Consider the following 16,998-nt stretch of genomic DNA (forward strand, 5'->3'; position numbering starts at 1 on the left):
TTTCTTTTCTTTTTTGTATGGGGTGCTTTATCCAGTGTGGGACTAGTACAGGGATGGAATCTGAAGATATAGTAACTCTTTTCAACCTAAGTGGTAAAGTTATATGACATTAATTGCAAAGTGGTTCTAGCATATGTTTCCAGTGCAGTTTATTTGGATTACAGTTTATCTTCTTTCTCAGAAGTTCCTAAAATATTTTCTAAACTAGGTTAGTCTGATGTCATCACATTTTAGAATTCTAAGAGGTAAAAGGCTCTAAAACTTCATACCAGCAATGTTATCTGTAATCTCTTGTGATTTATTTTTTTTTAACATCAAAGTTATCTGTGTTCCAGTTACATCTAGGATTCAAAGCAGCTTAGCCCTGCCATTTCAGGAACACAAACCTCAGTAAGTCTTTGAAGAAACTTTGTATTGTTTCATAAAATAACAAGGCAGTATTTTCACACAGATACTTTTAAAACTCTAAAATGTTCATCGTTTAAAAAGAGATTGTGGAAGAATTGTTTAGTAACACTATTAAACTGCTTTTAATCAAATCCAAGACTCTATACAGCAAATGGTTCAGCTCATTGAAAATACTGCCCCAGTCAACATCTTCTCAGGACTTTCAACAGACTTTAGGTACTTAAAACAAAAGTTATTACAAGTTCGGTTCATACAGCCCCATATGTATGACTTTGCTGATATAAATCTGTTTTCAGTGTTTTTAACTTCATCATACTGAAATGTTGTGAGTAGAATTACTTTAGAGTATTTCTTGTTTATTAATCTATTCAATTCAAAGAGTTCAACCATTCCAGCATCATAGTTTGGCTAAAAAAGGATCTGCTGTTTTGTCTCTGTTAAAGAATTCTGTTATTTCCATGCTTTGAACTGTTCTAGTGCTATTAAGCTTTGAAGAAAAGGTTTGAAATTTGATTCAGTGGCAGAGAAAGAGGCATGGTGCAAGCAGTAAAATTTGTGTTGCTTTCATTAAATCCGTTCCCATGAAGACAGATTATAAACTTTTAAAAAGTCACAGTCCCCAAATGGATCGACAGAGACTTCTGACAGGGGAAATCAGTAGATCACCTGCAGAAGAGTAAAGGCCAGAGCAGAAATAAAGGATCAGATTAGGGCAAGTCTCACAAAACTGCAACTCAGAGACACGTGGAAAGCAAGCATTTGTGGTTCCAACTACACGGATATGCCTTTAAAGGTTTCAGTTTATGCCCTGTTTCAGCACAGAAGTCTGCACAGTGAATGTGCATCCAGAACTGAAATCTTACCAAGCATTAAAGAGCAGCAAGTAATATTCTAGTATTAACAAGACATCACTTCTCCCTCTTGATTTTCATTCTGTTAAGATTACTTCTGCTTTTGACATATCTCTTTCTAAGCTCTTTTTCTTCTACTATTTCTAAGTTCAAAGTTCTCTGACCATTCTTCTGACTCCTTCACTGGAACCCTTACTTCCTTTTCTCTTTCACTTTAAATGCCTAATAGTCCACTCTTAGACCACTGCTTCCGTTTCACTTTTTCTTTAGGTGATCTGATCTCCCCAAACTGCAAAGCAATCTTTCCACTCTTAAGCCATTTTCCTCCAATTTTGTCTGTCTCTGACATCTCCTTAAGAGGCACTGCACTCAATAATGTCAACTTTCAATTACTCTTCCATTTTCAGGCACATTCATTTTCCCACTCTTCTAAGTCTTGTCACCTCTTCCTACTGAAAATATTGACCTCCTTCCCAATGTCCAACCTATAGGCTCAAGAGATAGCAAGGAAGGAAAAATACTTCTCTCTAACCTGTTTCTAGATCCACTTATGCAAACTGTTACAAAATCTCAATTCTTCTTTTTCTGTGAAACACTTTATTCTCAAATGTTTCTTTATACCTGTGCACTAAAAGCCCTTTCCAAAAACTCACCTTTCACTGGTAACAAAGTATCTGTTATTCATATAAAAGGATCAAGGCAAATAACATTCCAAATCCAAAGACTATTTTCTCATCTTATTTTTCTAACCTTTCAGCTATGCTCTGAATCAAAATTTTTCTTCACTTAAAGTCCATTCCTAGTTCTCTTCTCTCTTACTCATCTCTTCTGCATCATACTGTTCTTAAATCTGAAATTAATTTTGATTGGTTTCTGGTCTAGCATACAATTCCCATTTTTCCATATTGATCTTTTCCCATGTGAACCTTTTCCCTCAGGAAAAAAAAAAAAGGGTAGGAGCTAAAATGACTCCTACGGTTTCATAATTGTTCCCAAGTCTTTTCATACAACTTCTGGTCAACAAACAGGTGTGGTTCCTTTTCTTTTATCGTAAATAACATGAATGATGTAGATAAATGAGGTAGTAGCAAAATGTATTAGGGAACAAGCCTAAGGCAAAAAGTGTCAAATACACTTAAACTCTAAAGAACCAACTAAGCTTTGGAAGATTTGTTTGAAAATTCAGTGACAATAACATGTGCCAGCTAGGAAACAAGGATTAGAACAGGGAAAAGACTAATAAGAATATCTTTCCTGAAGTACATGACAGGTGTAAGTTTACCAAATTTATAATCTGAAAAAAATTACAATAAAAAGTAATGAAGAGCTTTCATATGTATACAAGATAATACTTTAACATTGTTCAGGGATAATTTTTCTAACAAAAGTTTAAGGCTACTTTTCAGAATACGTTATTCCTAACAGAACAGACAATCATTAAAATTTGACAGTACTTGGAAAAATAGTATCAGTCATTTTATGTTCCACTATGATAAACAGAAGAAGTCTTTTTCATACCACTAAAACCAAGCATTATCAAGAGCACAGGTTGTGAAGACTGTCACATATTCCATTACAGCTCCAGTGTCTGGTAACTGCCCAAGGAAAAAGCAATGGAACAATCACCTCTAAATGAGCTGAACCGGTTAAGAATAATGCCAATGTTTAGTCTGTATAGTAATAAGTAAGTAAACAATTCCTTACAGTACAATATGGAAGAAAACAACTGGGATCTTCTACTGATTTCTTACAAAAAGTTGCTCACTTCCTTCTGTTATGTTTGTGAATTGTCTGAGAATTTTTTGAAAATATTTGGAGGAAACAAGTATGTTTCCCTGTGATGATGATATAACAAGTTCCTTCAATTTCCCCAGCAATGACTTTAAAATTGCTCAATGCTAAAAACTAGAGACACATTTGCAAAGAACACTGTTCCTTTCCATTGCACAGATGATGTGCTCAGACAAAACTCACACAACCACCAACTTTACTTCAGGATATGATGTGACATTACAGCCAACCCAATTTCATGGTAAGCCTTCTACTGAGAGTTTTATCCTCCATGTGGCCGTGGCACCTACACAGCAAGTTCCCTGCTCATGCAAAAAAGCAGTCCTTTTCTGCTGGATCACCCAGCTGCAGCCACACAATCACTGGAGCTTTTACAGGGGCAGTAGCAAGTAGACACTTGTGATTTGGAGGAGGCAGCTAGAAGGGGGAAGAAAGATCAACCTTTTGGCAGCAACTCACTAGTAGATCAGTTTATCTGTAATGCTAACTACACCCTCAGAAGCTTAACCAGGAACTGTGTGGTGCTAGTTCTTTTTTAATGCACTACTTTATACATAAATCTTACCTCCATGAAAATTAACAGGAGTCTGGCTATCAATTTCAGTCAGTCAGGATTTCACTTCTGTACACTAGTGGCATGCAAATAGTAAACAATAATGCAGACACTTAGGTGCTTAGGTTTAAATCATAAACAAAAGCTCCAGGTAATGATTTCATTATACTGAGATGTAACATTCTCTCTCTCTAAATTAAAAGCTCATATACAAAAACATACGCATCCACAAACTATGAGCTTTTCAGAGGATGTACAGAAGGAATATACCTATTTCTTTGACCTTGTGAGGCAAGCATCAAGATCTTCTCGCAGCGAAGGACAGTCAAGTTAAATATATGTGCTTCAGACAGCTCGTTTTAGAGAAGGAACTTTAGGATTTGTTGACAGACAGGAGATGGCAATGGCTCCCTAAGGACTCATTACTCCTTGTTGGAGGGAAATAGCCTGAGTAAGTAACTAGGGCCCACACCATCTCAAAATTTAGGCTTCCACAGCCCCTGTGATTTCAAATCTACCCATGGCTGAGCATGCAGATTGTCTACAAGCACTCACAGCAGCCAGATCTACAAGATAAAGGATGTAGACATTTCATAAGAGCCCCACTTCAACTGTAGGCTAAGGACCACAAGCTAATCAGCCCTGAAACAAAGTTTCCGCTTTTATTGCTGTCCAACAGTTGAACAGCGTTTTGGTATCATTTCCGCTCCTGTGGCCCAAAGAACAGCTAGAAGTTAGAAACATAATTTAACGATGAAAGAGTTTTTCTTTTTCAACTTAGTATTTCTATTACCTAATCTCATAATTACAGTGGGTTTTCAAGTATTTAATTCAATAATAAATCAATAACTGACTATAATCAAACTGGGAAGAAAGTGCAATGTATAAAGTAAATAATGCATATTAATCCTATAAAACACAGAAATTTGAGCTTATATTCTGATTTTGATGGAATCACTGAAGAAGCATTTTTTTCCCCCACTTTCTCAAGCTAACAATGTGCACTTAAAAAACTTACTGAAAGTGAAAGTTACTCTTAAAACTTCCAAGAAAAACTAGAATCATTGAGAACAAACTGCTTTAATTACATGACATAAAAACAATTTCAATACATTCTCATATATACGAGAACTGAAGTTTGTCATATTTTAAAAAGTACAGTGGCACCTAAGTTTTAGTGTTAATTCTTAACAAGATTTAGGTATAGTTAACTATATAAGTAAAGTAAAACTAAATAAAACTCAATGGTCAATTTTTACCGAGGACCAGACTGTGAGGACCCCATAGATTCCTTGCAAATGTAACCTTCCTCCTTCTCTCACTTCCACCTGAGTATTACACCTTGTGCTGTAGTGGAAGCAATTTGCTTTAGAACATGGCACAGGTAAGACCAGTATTTAAAGTTACCAAGAATAAAAGGTGAATCTGTTATACACATACTCTGCAAGTTAATTAGTATTTTAATCTGTGAAATGTGTCCAGAGAGCAAGGATATCAAAAATGTATCTTCTTATTGTGTTGCATTACACTGTCTCTGTTATATTACACAGTGCTATATTACACTGTCTCACATGAGCAATGGATATTACTGGAATTTCAGGCACACACATGTTAAAATACAATCAATAACTGTTTCTATTTTAGCTATTACCAAGTAACCTCATTCTGACTTTCTGGGATTTCCACTGAAGAGGGGTATATTTCAAATATAAAAGTATCATGCATCATACATGCGTCTTTAGCAGCAAGAAAATGGCATTGAAGATAAATATACATAAGCAGCCTTTTTATTTTCTTTTATAGCTCAGGTTTGCTGCTAGATCATGGAATTTTTTTCTCTCATCATTAAAGCCTCTGAAATACACTCTAAAGGAAAAATAGCTGATTTACTTATAGATCAACAGAAGGCATGTGAAGAAGGCTTGCTAACAATACTTATTTTGCATGTGAGAGCAATTGGTATCGCATCTGGAAAAGCACACTACTCTGAGATAGAAAACTCTTGCCACCGGCAAAGTTTATGGTATTAATTTGTAATGGTGGATTTAGGGAAATGTACTAAACTAATGCTCATTTACTTGCATAATTATGTGTTTTCTACATAAAACGACAGGCTTCTACCTTGCCAATACTGGCACCGAGTTAATGGAAAGCAGGACAATGCGGGTGTACAAGTATGCCAGCGCTGATGAATGTCAAGCTCAGGTTACAGATTTGCTTCTTGCATTAACATCTGTACAACATACCATCTAATGCATTACCCTTCAGATTCAGATAAATCTGTGATTTTAAATATTTTCATTGCAGTTTAGCTTTAATTATTAATCTAAGAGGCAAAAAGTTAAACTGTATCTTATCTTCTTTGCCACTTGATATGTTGAACAGCCTTCATACCTTAAATCCACTTTAATATGGCATGCAATTATTAAAGCATTACAGAATGGCCCCAGAGCACACAAGCTCCATTAAATTTGCTTACATCTAATTACGTTTGCCTGAGGCAGGTGAGAAATTGACTCTGATAAGATCTTTCTTTTACCTGTAGCCAAAAAAATAAAAAGGAAAAAAAAACCTCCAAGTGATTTTCTATCTAATTGCTATCTACAAGTATTTATGGTATTTGCTCCTTTAATGAATAGCCCACAAAGCACTCTTTGTGCACTAACTAGTGCATTTTAAGTTTTTTTAAGACTGTAGAATACAAAAGACAAGCTTATATTGCTCTAGGCATCAGACAGGTCATCAATGGTGTCTACTTGTGAAATAGTTTTATCTATTATTTAAATCATATATTTTCTTTAAAAAATAATTCTGATGTGAAAAAGCTTGTTACATATTCTTTGTGGTCTTCTATTTTTTCTTCACAGCATACACAATGAAAGCATTCTATTTTATGGAAAAATAACACAGATATAAAAATGTAATTTACATGGCCTGAAAACTATTCCTTTCAAAAGGATTTTTTTTCCAATTTAAAAAGAATTGGTTTATAGTCGAAAACACAGTATTCAACTCCTATGCAACTGGCCTTCCAAAATTCAGGAAAACACTATTAAATTGAATGTTACCTACAAGTGAATGAGGATTTCTAATCATTCTAATCCCACTAGCAGCCCTAGCAGGTCCTACAGAACATCACAGCGAGACCATCATAATGATAATGTAAAAACTAGTTAGAAACTATACCAGATAAAGAGCAACAAACAAATAAAAAAATAAAGAATTAATTAAAACAAGTCATGGACTTCATTCAGTCTAAACTATTATAATTCAATTATTGGTTAATATTTAAGGAAAATTGACTTTGTTATAAAGCATTCTTTGAAGAAGACAGACATTAGGAATTTGATGTGAAAGTTGCCCAGATAAACCAGCCTTTGGACTTCTAATGCAAGATTATACAACACTATTTTTTAAACATACATCTTTAACCACCGACGCCACTGATTGGTACTAGCCACTATTTGGTACAATGTACTGCAAATCTATAGTCAACCCAAAAAGAAAAGGTCCTTTGGTCACACTTTATCCTTAAATATTCTTAAATTAAAAACTGCATAGAGGCCTGAAATTAAGATATTGTAGCGTTAACATGTTTCTCATGTGCTTCTTAGGATTATAGAGCATGCATTCAATAAACCTTCCTATGAAACTGCATTTGACCTTATCTTTACAGTCAAACAATAAACAGGTTATCTTTCATATTGATTTGCTTTATTGTACAAGCCTCATTTTACATATTTGACAATGAAAAGACGTGTTGATTTTCTGGTATTCTAAACAACTACATCGTAAATACCATTTTTTTGAAGGCAACGATGAACTATTTCTGTTTGCTGTATATGCTTTACCAACTCAAAGACTGTTGCTACACAAAATGTTTTGGCCTCAAATAATTTCATCTTATTTGATGTTAATTTCTTGTATTTCTATTAAAACCTTCATGTTGCTTTATAATATTGTCGAGCCACCAGTCTGCATGATCTATAAATGACAATATTGTGAAGTACTGTATTATGCATGCATCTTTACTGCAAATCAAAACCAAACTAGAACAAAAAAATTACAAAAGGAATTCAATGACTATGCTAGGAAGAATTACTTTTCAGCTTTTCCATGTCTCCTCTAAGAATGAATTGCATACAGGTAAATCAATTATTCAGGCATCATGACTGTTATTCAGCCATGCAATTTTTAAAAATTGTCTTCATGTTAACATTTCTTATCCTAAAATATAGAAAAAAATTATCTTTTTCTCTGTTATGTTGTGGATTTGTCCATGGGAAGTTTCAGTAGACAATATTGCTCAGAATCTGAATACATACCAAAAGCTGCCACTTTTATGATTATGGCTTGAATGTTAGATGATATCATTTCTTTAAGCAATATTTCCTGGTTCCGACGCCAGAGGAAAGCTAAAGGCTGAAGATTAAGCCTTCTGCATCTTAAAAACAAACAAAAAAAAAATCAATAAAGCCAAGCATTATGCTTTTACACAGCACAATGCATGTAAAATTAAAGAACATTAATTTTTCTCATTTCCTACATTTAAACAATTTTTCTTCTACAATTTCAATTACAATACATTATTATCCCTGGATTTCAGTATATACATTAAGTCTAATAATAAAAAAAAATTATATAAACTTGTTCTGACTATAATTAATCTATGCAAGTAAGATGTAATGCACTGATGTAAAGAGATTTGCATGGGAACATAAGTAAAACCATGAGAAAACACATTCCTAAACCTTTAGGGACTCTAACCAATTAATACCTTAGGAAGCAATCACTTTTTATGAGCACAGCTAAGGCAAGATTTACAGCACTTTGATAAATGTGGCACACGTCACTAGTACAATATGCTGAATTTGTTACGCTCAACAAACCTGTGATTTGGATCAACACTCAAGGAAACGTATCATTCAGGAAAATGTATACAGCTTGTGATACAAAGTAACAACTTGTTAACGTAATTTAATTATTTGGTTTGATCCATATCATATTTAGATAACATTTGATAACACAGCATTTGATTGTTTATCAAATTAGAGAATCACAATTTGCACTATTGAAGGTAACCCTTCTGCAAATTGTCAAGTACCATCGGTTAGTGATAAAATGTGTAATGCCTAGTTCCTGAAAAACTTAAAAACATTCAACTATGGGACTAGCTCAGAGCACTCAAAGATTACATTTATTTGTCAATTATCTAATATATGTTTATCTAATATATGGGCTTTCTGCCATATGTTAGATAGACCCACTAATATCAGTGTCAAGACTTTATAGTTAAGTGGATGTTTAATGTTGACATGTAAATCCATAGTTAGTACCCATATGATCTGATTGGTTTTATTATTACTTTCATGTATTTGAACAGTGCACTAAACTGTGAAATTAACAGAAATATTTAGCAATTCTGAATGGGAAGTGGTTCATTTAGGTGCCTAACTTCAGCTAACAAATCAGCTGAATCCAAGTAACCAGGATGATCTATGTGAAACAATCCCTTGCAAGGGGTAAATCTATAGATGAATGTAAAAATTTTTTACCACTGAGTGATCCTGGAATTAATCAGGTTTGTTTGAAATATTGTGATGTCCTGTCAATCTTTTGGCTGTGGTAAAAGATCTGAAACCCACAATCAACAAAAGCAATCTTTTCTAAAATATCCAGTAACATGATCAGGCAGTCATTAAAATGTTTTAAGTGTAAGGGAAAAGAAAAAGTAAGGAGTTATTTCTGACTGCAGTTTACCTATGTAAAGTGTAAAGAAAACACCCATGCTGTGTAAGTTGCTGATGGGAATGTTGTTGGCACAGCAGTTGATTTGCAGTTGGCACAGCATTAACTTCATCATTCTTACAGTTCATAAAGGATTCCATGTATTTGCTTTTATCATCAACAAATGACTAATCAACAAATGACTAATGAACTCATGAAATTATAATTAATTTTTAACACAAGGTATTTTTGTATTTCATCAGACATATATAGTGAAAATTTTTTTTCCAGACCCAAATCAAATCTTCACCTATGTAACACACACAATTCCCATTACATGATCCTTTTTTTAATTACAACTCTTAGAAGTATCACAATCTATCTAGTCTTAAAGAGCATGCACAGTAGAAATGACAAATGAAAGCTCCTGATTAATGATAACAGATTTTAGATTTTAAGGAAGTAAGGGAAGATATGCACATAAGGACTCCCTTGCATTTAATTCCTGATAACAAGTCACAGGATGTTCTGTATTAAAACTCAGATGAAAAATAGGGATATTTGACCACAACACTTTAGTCACTGGAATTGAGTGAGCTTTCTTTTGAAATCAAGGATCTGAACCTATTCAACTATTTTCATATCAATACCGTGAGTATTTTCAACTAATCCATGAGACCTGAAGAGCAATCCAAAAATCCAACACAGTCTCTACTTTTTTTTAACTAATGAACACATGGTTTGGGGGGGGTGGGGGTGGGGGGGTGAAAACAAAAAAGAAAACATACTCTATTAAAAAATTGAATGAATCGGGTACCAGATATGAGAATATGAGAAATAAAGCAACTGTCTCAGCTCCAGAATTTGAGTCAGAAAACAAACAAGTAAAGCACTTTCCAGAATGTGTATATTACTAAAGATTATTTTTTTCTTACACATCTTCAACTCGAACTCTCTGGTAGTCAGAAAGTATGGCTCCCACAGATACACCCTCCACTCCTTCTTTGTCCTGAAAAAAAGACATGGAATATTATTGATAGCAGTATATGCTGGCCTAAGCAATAGAGATTCAGTACCTCTACTAGCAGAATCAATCAAGAAGAAATCTTTTTCCCTGTGCCCAGTACATGGAACTGAATGGCCTGGAATGCAGATCTTGCATAGAAGAGAGCAGCACAGCTGACCTACTACGTGGTTATTACTCTAACACAGTCATCTACTCCACTCAAGTACAGTTCTACAGAAGAAATAACCAGGGTAACTGAAAAGTACCAGATTTAATACCTTATCCTAAAGTTGTCCTGACATCCACAAAATAACTTCCAGCTCTTACCGGGGTGTTCGCTATCCCACGTACAAGTATCAGCAACATACAATCATGATGATTAATTAGCATTTGTCACAATATGTAGGACAAGAAGGTGTGAGATTACTCTTTTTATCCTAACACAAGAACAAGAGAACTTGCAGGCAACTTACTTAACAACATCTTTTAAAAATTCTGCTATGAGAAAAAGGTTTTCCAAGACATATTTTCTCTGTTTCTTTACAACTACCTAAGCCAATAGTACTTTTTCTTGTAAACACACTGAGAATATAACATTTGAAAATGCACATACTTAAATTTCGTGAGCTCTTGCATTTTTAAGTTGCTTGAATCCCAATCAACAGGCTGAAATTTACTTTCTTTTCCTAAAATTTGCTCCAGATAGACTTTAATTAAAGTTGTTTTCCTCTTTTAACCAAGGTTGATCTAACTACACAGCATGACTTACCTTCTGGACCTGCTCAGTTACACAGCAATCCTGTTAAGTTTGCAGCAAGATTTTACCACAAAATTTTGACCTATATATCTAGAGATGAATTTCAAAATCAAATCAGCCTTTGCCTTCCATGGTACTGAATTTAAAATCCATTTTCTGTTTCTTATCAATAAAATGATGCAGAAAGTGTTTCATTCATAGGTATATTGTAGGGATGCAAGTTACCTTCATGATACAAATGATACATCGCATTTAATACATCACGAACTGTGGGATATATGTGGGGTTTCTGCAACTGGCCACCAATGTGGCAGCTACTACTGGCATTACAGCTACACTAGGAATCCATTCAAATAGTAAGTGTTTATTAATTCATGGAACACACTAGGTTCAATGATCACAATAAAAACAAGCAAAATCTGGGAAAAAGGCAAAACAAAGAACTATTCAGATTTTCTACTTATTGAGATTACCAGAATTGTTTTGCTTTCATTACATTAACAGCAGCAGGCAAATACATTATTGTTACATTCTACTAAACAGAGCTAACTGAATCTTTACTTTTTTCAGATTCCATTAAGACACAAATCAGTTTGTTCTTATGAAGAACCATGTGCAATAGAAAGTCACTAACTGACAGAATAGGAACCACCGAACATTCTACATTTTTTAAGACTTTATACACATACAATAACAGTACAGTTGACCTTTCCGGCTGAATCCATCACAACATGTTGACATCAAGACATGCTTAATGGTAAGACTGTGACCATTCCTTTTGTTTTCAGTAAGATTTTGCTATTAAGTTCTGCATGCTCCAATTTACAGGACTTATACAGGTAAAAAAATCTTTTATGGTCACCAGTAAATAATTTTAACTATATTTAACTAGATGGGTATATTACATATTTCATCTTACAGACATCCAGCTCTATGTTTACTTGATAGTTTGCCTTTTCATAGTTGGAAGATAGAGAATATACATTCTTGCAAAGCATAGTCCTTAACTGTTAACAGCCAGAAAGTAATCTTGAATTTTCTTATCCTCACTTAATTGCGATGCAAAGTTAGCACTCTTTTCTGATCCATGCAGATGTCAACTCTCAGACTGACATCACAGCTGCAATTTATACTACCATCTACTGGAAGAATAACAGGAGTCAAAGGAATCAAATCACACCACTTAACTTTAATATTACAGTATTTTTCTGATAGCAGGTCCATCCACAAGATCAGCCATAAAAATGCATTAATGATTCTAATAGTGAGGTATTTCAGAAAGAACTGGTAGAAAATAATCTATCAGATATACTATTCATACAAAAGTGTAGAGAGGATATGTTTAAGTTATTTTTTTAAATTCCTTGTAAAAATGAGATGTACAGTATCTTTAATAGATTTAAGAAAAAATAATTAAAAACAACTAGACTTTTTTTTTTTTTTTTTTTAAAATGGGACTCTTCCTTGCCACAAATTCAAAGACTGAGACATAGCTGCACCAATACAAATAATACCTGCAGTGGCCCTGAATTTCCTATCTCAGAGCTCTGAATTTTAGCCTCTGGCAAACAATTGTCGCTATCATGGAACTAAACTCTGAGATCTTATAGTCTCATAGATAATAAGCAGAGATGACCACACTTTGAAATTACTTCTGTTTAAGGACTTGGCATCAAAAGTATCAATTTAAAAATACTGTTTTACCGCACATGTTTTTAAGTCTTTATTGAGTACTAGCAGCAGCAGTAATTTTTAAAAGCAGAAGAGCTTGGAGCTCACTGATTAAGCACAGATTCCCAACATTGTCACTACTTAACAGTATTGTTTTGTTTGTATGCATCTGTCTATGGTGTATACTATCATGCTGTGAAGGAAAACAAATATAATACAATTTTAAGTTATTCTGAATTTTATTCTTACTGTAATTTCAAGCAGTTAAGTTTACAAACTTCTCCAGCACAAAATTGTATTGACACCTATTCTTATATACAATAGGGTTTTGTTTTGTTTTTTTTTTTTGCTAACAGGTTCACTTGAAATATGCAGGGCTTTTCCTGACTATTTCTGTCAAAAAGAAGTTATATATGAATTAAAAGTGTTCAGCTATAGCGGCTGGACAGAGAGTGATATTTAGGAAATTATATTCAGTATATGTTTTCCAAACACTCGAGGAAAGATCTCATCCAATGTTCTATCACAGACTTTTTTCTATCTATTTCTTGATTTAAAAAATGAGTGTTTAGATATTCTGGAAAACCAGACACTAACGACCATTTAATAACAACATTCATTGTTCAGTTCTAAGTTACCAGAGGCAAACTATCCCATCAACTAAGTTCAGCAAGTAATGTTTTTGAAGTATCTGATACAAACAAACACCAGGCTGTACAACTGTTGTCTCACAACTACATTAATCTCCATGGCTACATAAATACACATATCATACACAATTTTCCATGTTCCTTTAGAACATAGAATCATACAATGGTTTGAGTTGGAAGGGAACTTAAAGATCATTTAGTCCAACGCCCCCGTCATGGGCACGGATACTTTCCACTGGATCAGGTTGCTCAAAGCCCAATCCAACCTGACCTTGAACACTTGCAATGATAAGGCATCCACAGCTTCTCTGGCCAACCTGCTTTATAACACATACACTTGTCTCTCCTCAACAAAACAAATATGTTTACTGTTATCATCATCATATTTATTATAGTGCATTGCAAATCTGTTGTTTCCGTTATATATACTCTTCTTTCTCTAAGAATGAGAAATAAATAGTTTCTAGTTTTTACATCAGAGATGTAAAATGACAGTACCTACATCAAGAACTTAAAAAAAAGATGTGATCCTCATAATAAACAAACATGCATTGAAATTCCTGATTGCCCAAATACACAGATTCACAGAATTTCTTGTTCATCCATGAAGATGGCAACTGACTTCCCAACACATTTTTTAACAAGCTCAGAGAGCAATAAAATTGGTATTTTTTAAAATTCATTCTGTTTTTCAAATTCTCACAAAATGTATATCTCAGCAAAGATACTCAGTATGAAAACTTCTTCAAATTAAAAAGAAAAGCACCTGGAAGTAGAGACTTAAGTGCCCTGATATACAAACACAATACTTCTATACTAAAATGAACTGCTTTGCAAACCAGTTTGTTTGGGATTTTAAAAATTCTAGTCCCGAGTCCTAGGAACTTTCAAAATCATCCTATGGTAAGGGAATTAATAAAGCCATTATAATCTTTAAGGTCACAGAACTCCTATTAAACAACTGTTGGAAGAATGGCCCAAACTTGAAATTTAAATATCAAGTAAAACAAAAAAAACTATTTGTTTTGAGGTTTGGGTTTTTTTCAATTATACATAACTATAACACATTTAGAGGGTGGATGTGCATGTATATATAGACACAAACACATAAATATATGTGTGTGTATATACACACACATAAATATATATGTACATATGTATACAATTTATCTTGAAGTTAGTAACAAAACAACAGAAGACTGTCATTGGCTGCTTGTTTACAAGCTACATTAAATCTCTTTTAAATAATCATATACAAGATGTTCTGCACTTACTCTAGTTTATTTCCTTCGATAATATGCAAGTTTTAATCATTTTGTGAAATGGCAGTACATCATGCCATTTTTCAGTTGTGGTTAGCATTCACGTTTAAAGACTTTTGACAGAGAGCTATTCACCACCATCACTTTTCATTTAGTTCTTCTGATGGTAAAGAGCAAATATAAACTTCCATCACTGTCCAGACAGCAGCTTCCACAAGGAGAAACATCAATATACTTAATAAATGCTTTGAAATGGGAGAACTAGTTAATATACTTACATACCATGAAATGGAATAAATTCAATCCCCCTATTCTGTACGCTTCAACAAATCAAGGTTGGAGTGGCAAAAATTCAAGTAAGAAGATTTGAAGGGAAGAAGGATGGAGTATGAGGTGGAACAGAAAAAAAATCTACCGTCTAACAACCTTCATAAATTCCTCAACTGGACAAGTTTACATAAAGCCTTGTGACACAGTGTATTGAGCTCAGCACTTGAAGCATGAGAAGAGTACTAAATGAAAACTGGTTCTTCACTGGATTCTCTGGTATTGAAAGAGTTACTGGACATTTTACAAACAGATAGGATTTTGTTTCATTCAGAGCTGATCGTAGTTAGCAGAGAATCAATCCCAGAATCAGTCTTGGGTACTACACTTCACCTTTTAATGTGGAATCTGATCAGGTTTGGTACCATAAAAAGCATGTTCACATAACTGCAGTCTCTGCATGAGTAGAGCAGGCTGACATCTGCAGGCTAAATACCAGGGATCTGCACTGAACTCAAAAGCCAAGGAAGCAAATTTGGAAAAAAAATATGGAGGAAAGATGTTAGGTGCTGTATCAAATAGAAAGTAACAGAGAACAGAAAAATGTTCAAGGAAAGTTAATATGGAAGCATGTTTTTTTTTTCTTGGGTTGGTTTTTGCTTTGTCATTATTAAAGAAAGTGTCATGTACTGTTAATTTAAGAGTTTAAACTATGCAAAACTTTACTAATATGTTGCCAGTGTAATAGGTTAGCCTAAAGCAAAAATAAATTGCTTCTCTGAAATATTTGGATAATATAGAAAGCACTTAGTACAGTATACTCTGTCAGAAAGTATTACATCACAAAGTATGTAATGGATACATAAACACAGACGTTAAACACAAGATGCATACAGATGGTAACAACTTCTTATTTTCCATATGACTTTTTAAAACTTATTTTACCCCTTTAAAACTACCAAAATTACTCATTTTAAAAGGCAGGTATAAAAATCAACTTTTAAAAAGCATCTAAATAACACTTTCTTTTTATCAGCAGTATACTTTATGATAATTATTACCTATGTTTTAACTGTAAGTTACATGTCTTATTACAACTACTAATTTATTCCTGTTCATAAGATTCATGAAGAATAAGCTTCATGAACCATTCTGTCGGAACAGCAAATTGATCTTTGCAACTGTAACTGTACTAAGATGTACAATTTCTATTTAAAGCTTCGTAGTTTTAAATTTATATATATTTTAAACAGTCTAATGAATAAAATAATTAAAAATTGCTGCTTTCCCTGTATCATAAATTACTTTTAGCTATATTTTCTATCAGAAAATAGTATAAAAAATCAAAAAGTTTTGTGAAAACTCAAAAACAGCAGTGCCATGAGTATGCTTACTGTTACAGAGTTGTTAACGTGGCTCTGTAATACCCATGTACAATACTGACAATAGTGGTTCACAGTTGAAGTAAAATATGAAGAGAAACATAAGAGTAATTTATGCTAGCACACTGTGATTTCAATTTTGCTTTTTTTTAATTTCAGTGACTGAAGTTCAATTAAGGATAGTGATGGTAGTTTGAGGAAATATGCATATGCATTGTAGCATACAATACTGGTAGAAGTATTCTACTAGTAAGTAAAACATTCATTGCAGTAGTATTAGTACAGAGGTTTTCTTTAATTTCACATTTTAATGTCTTTACCTGACCCTCTCACAGTTCAGCAAAAAGAAATTAGTGCTAATGTTTTCAATTTAATTAGTATATTACATGCGCTGTAATTATCAGTGGGAAATGTTATATTAATGAATGTAAAAGTTAGCTGTAAATTACCTCGGAGTTATTACCCATTTCCCAAGTTACTGCTCCTTAAGATAACCCTCTCCCTATGGTCCTTCCGGTAATTTTTCTTTGCCTGATAAACATGATGATTAAACAGCACACAGTGCAAACCTTTGATACTTTTTAAATTAAATCCATGCCCAGCCTAAGGGCTGTGTCTGATTTCAACTAAATGTGTCAGTTAATCAGATAAAAAAATTATCAGCATCTCAAAG

At 33.6% G+C, this 16,998-nt stretch overlaps 1 protein-coding gene across 1 annotated transcript in view; it reads right to left on the reverse strand.

The window, feature by feature from the left end:
* The window catches only part of LOC104625711 (diphthine--ammonia ligase-like), a gene marked incomplete at both ends in the record, with an annotated part of 100,438 nt that extends 90,099 nt beyond the window's left edge, over window positions 1–10,339 (reverse strand). The window contains 2 exons of the mRNA XM_010293410.1: window positions 7,929–8,047; window positions 10,266–10,339. Of these exons, the coding sequence (XP_010291712.1) occupies window positions 7,929–8,047; window positions 10,266–10,339 (193 nt within the window). The remainder of the gene's footprint in view (window positions 1–7,928; window positions 8,048–10,265) is intronic.
* Window positions 10,340–16,998: the final 6,659 nt, after the last annotated feature.

Source organism: Phaethon lepturus, unplaced genomic scaffold (assembly GCF_000687285.1).
Source record: "Phaethon lepturus isolate BGI_N335 unplaced genomic scaffold, ASM68728v1 scaffold5918, whole genome shotgun sequence".
NCBI lineage: Eukaryota > Metazoa > Chordata > Aves > Phaethontiformes > Phaethontidae > Phaethon > Phaethon lepturus.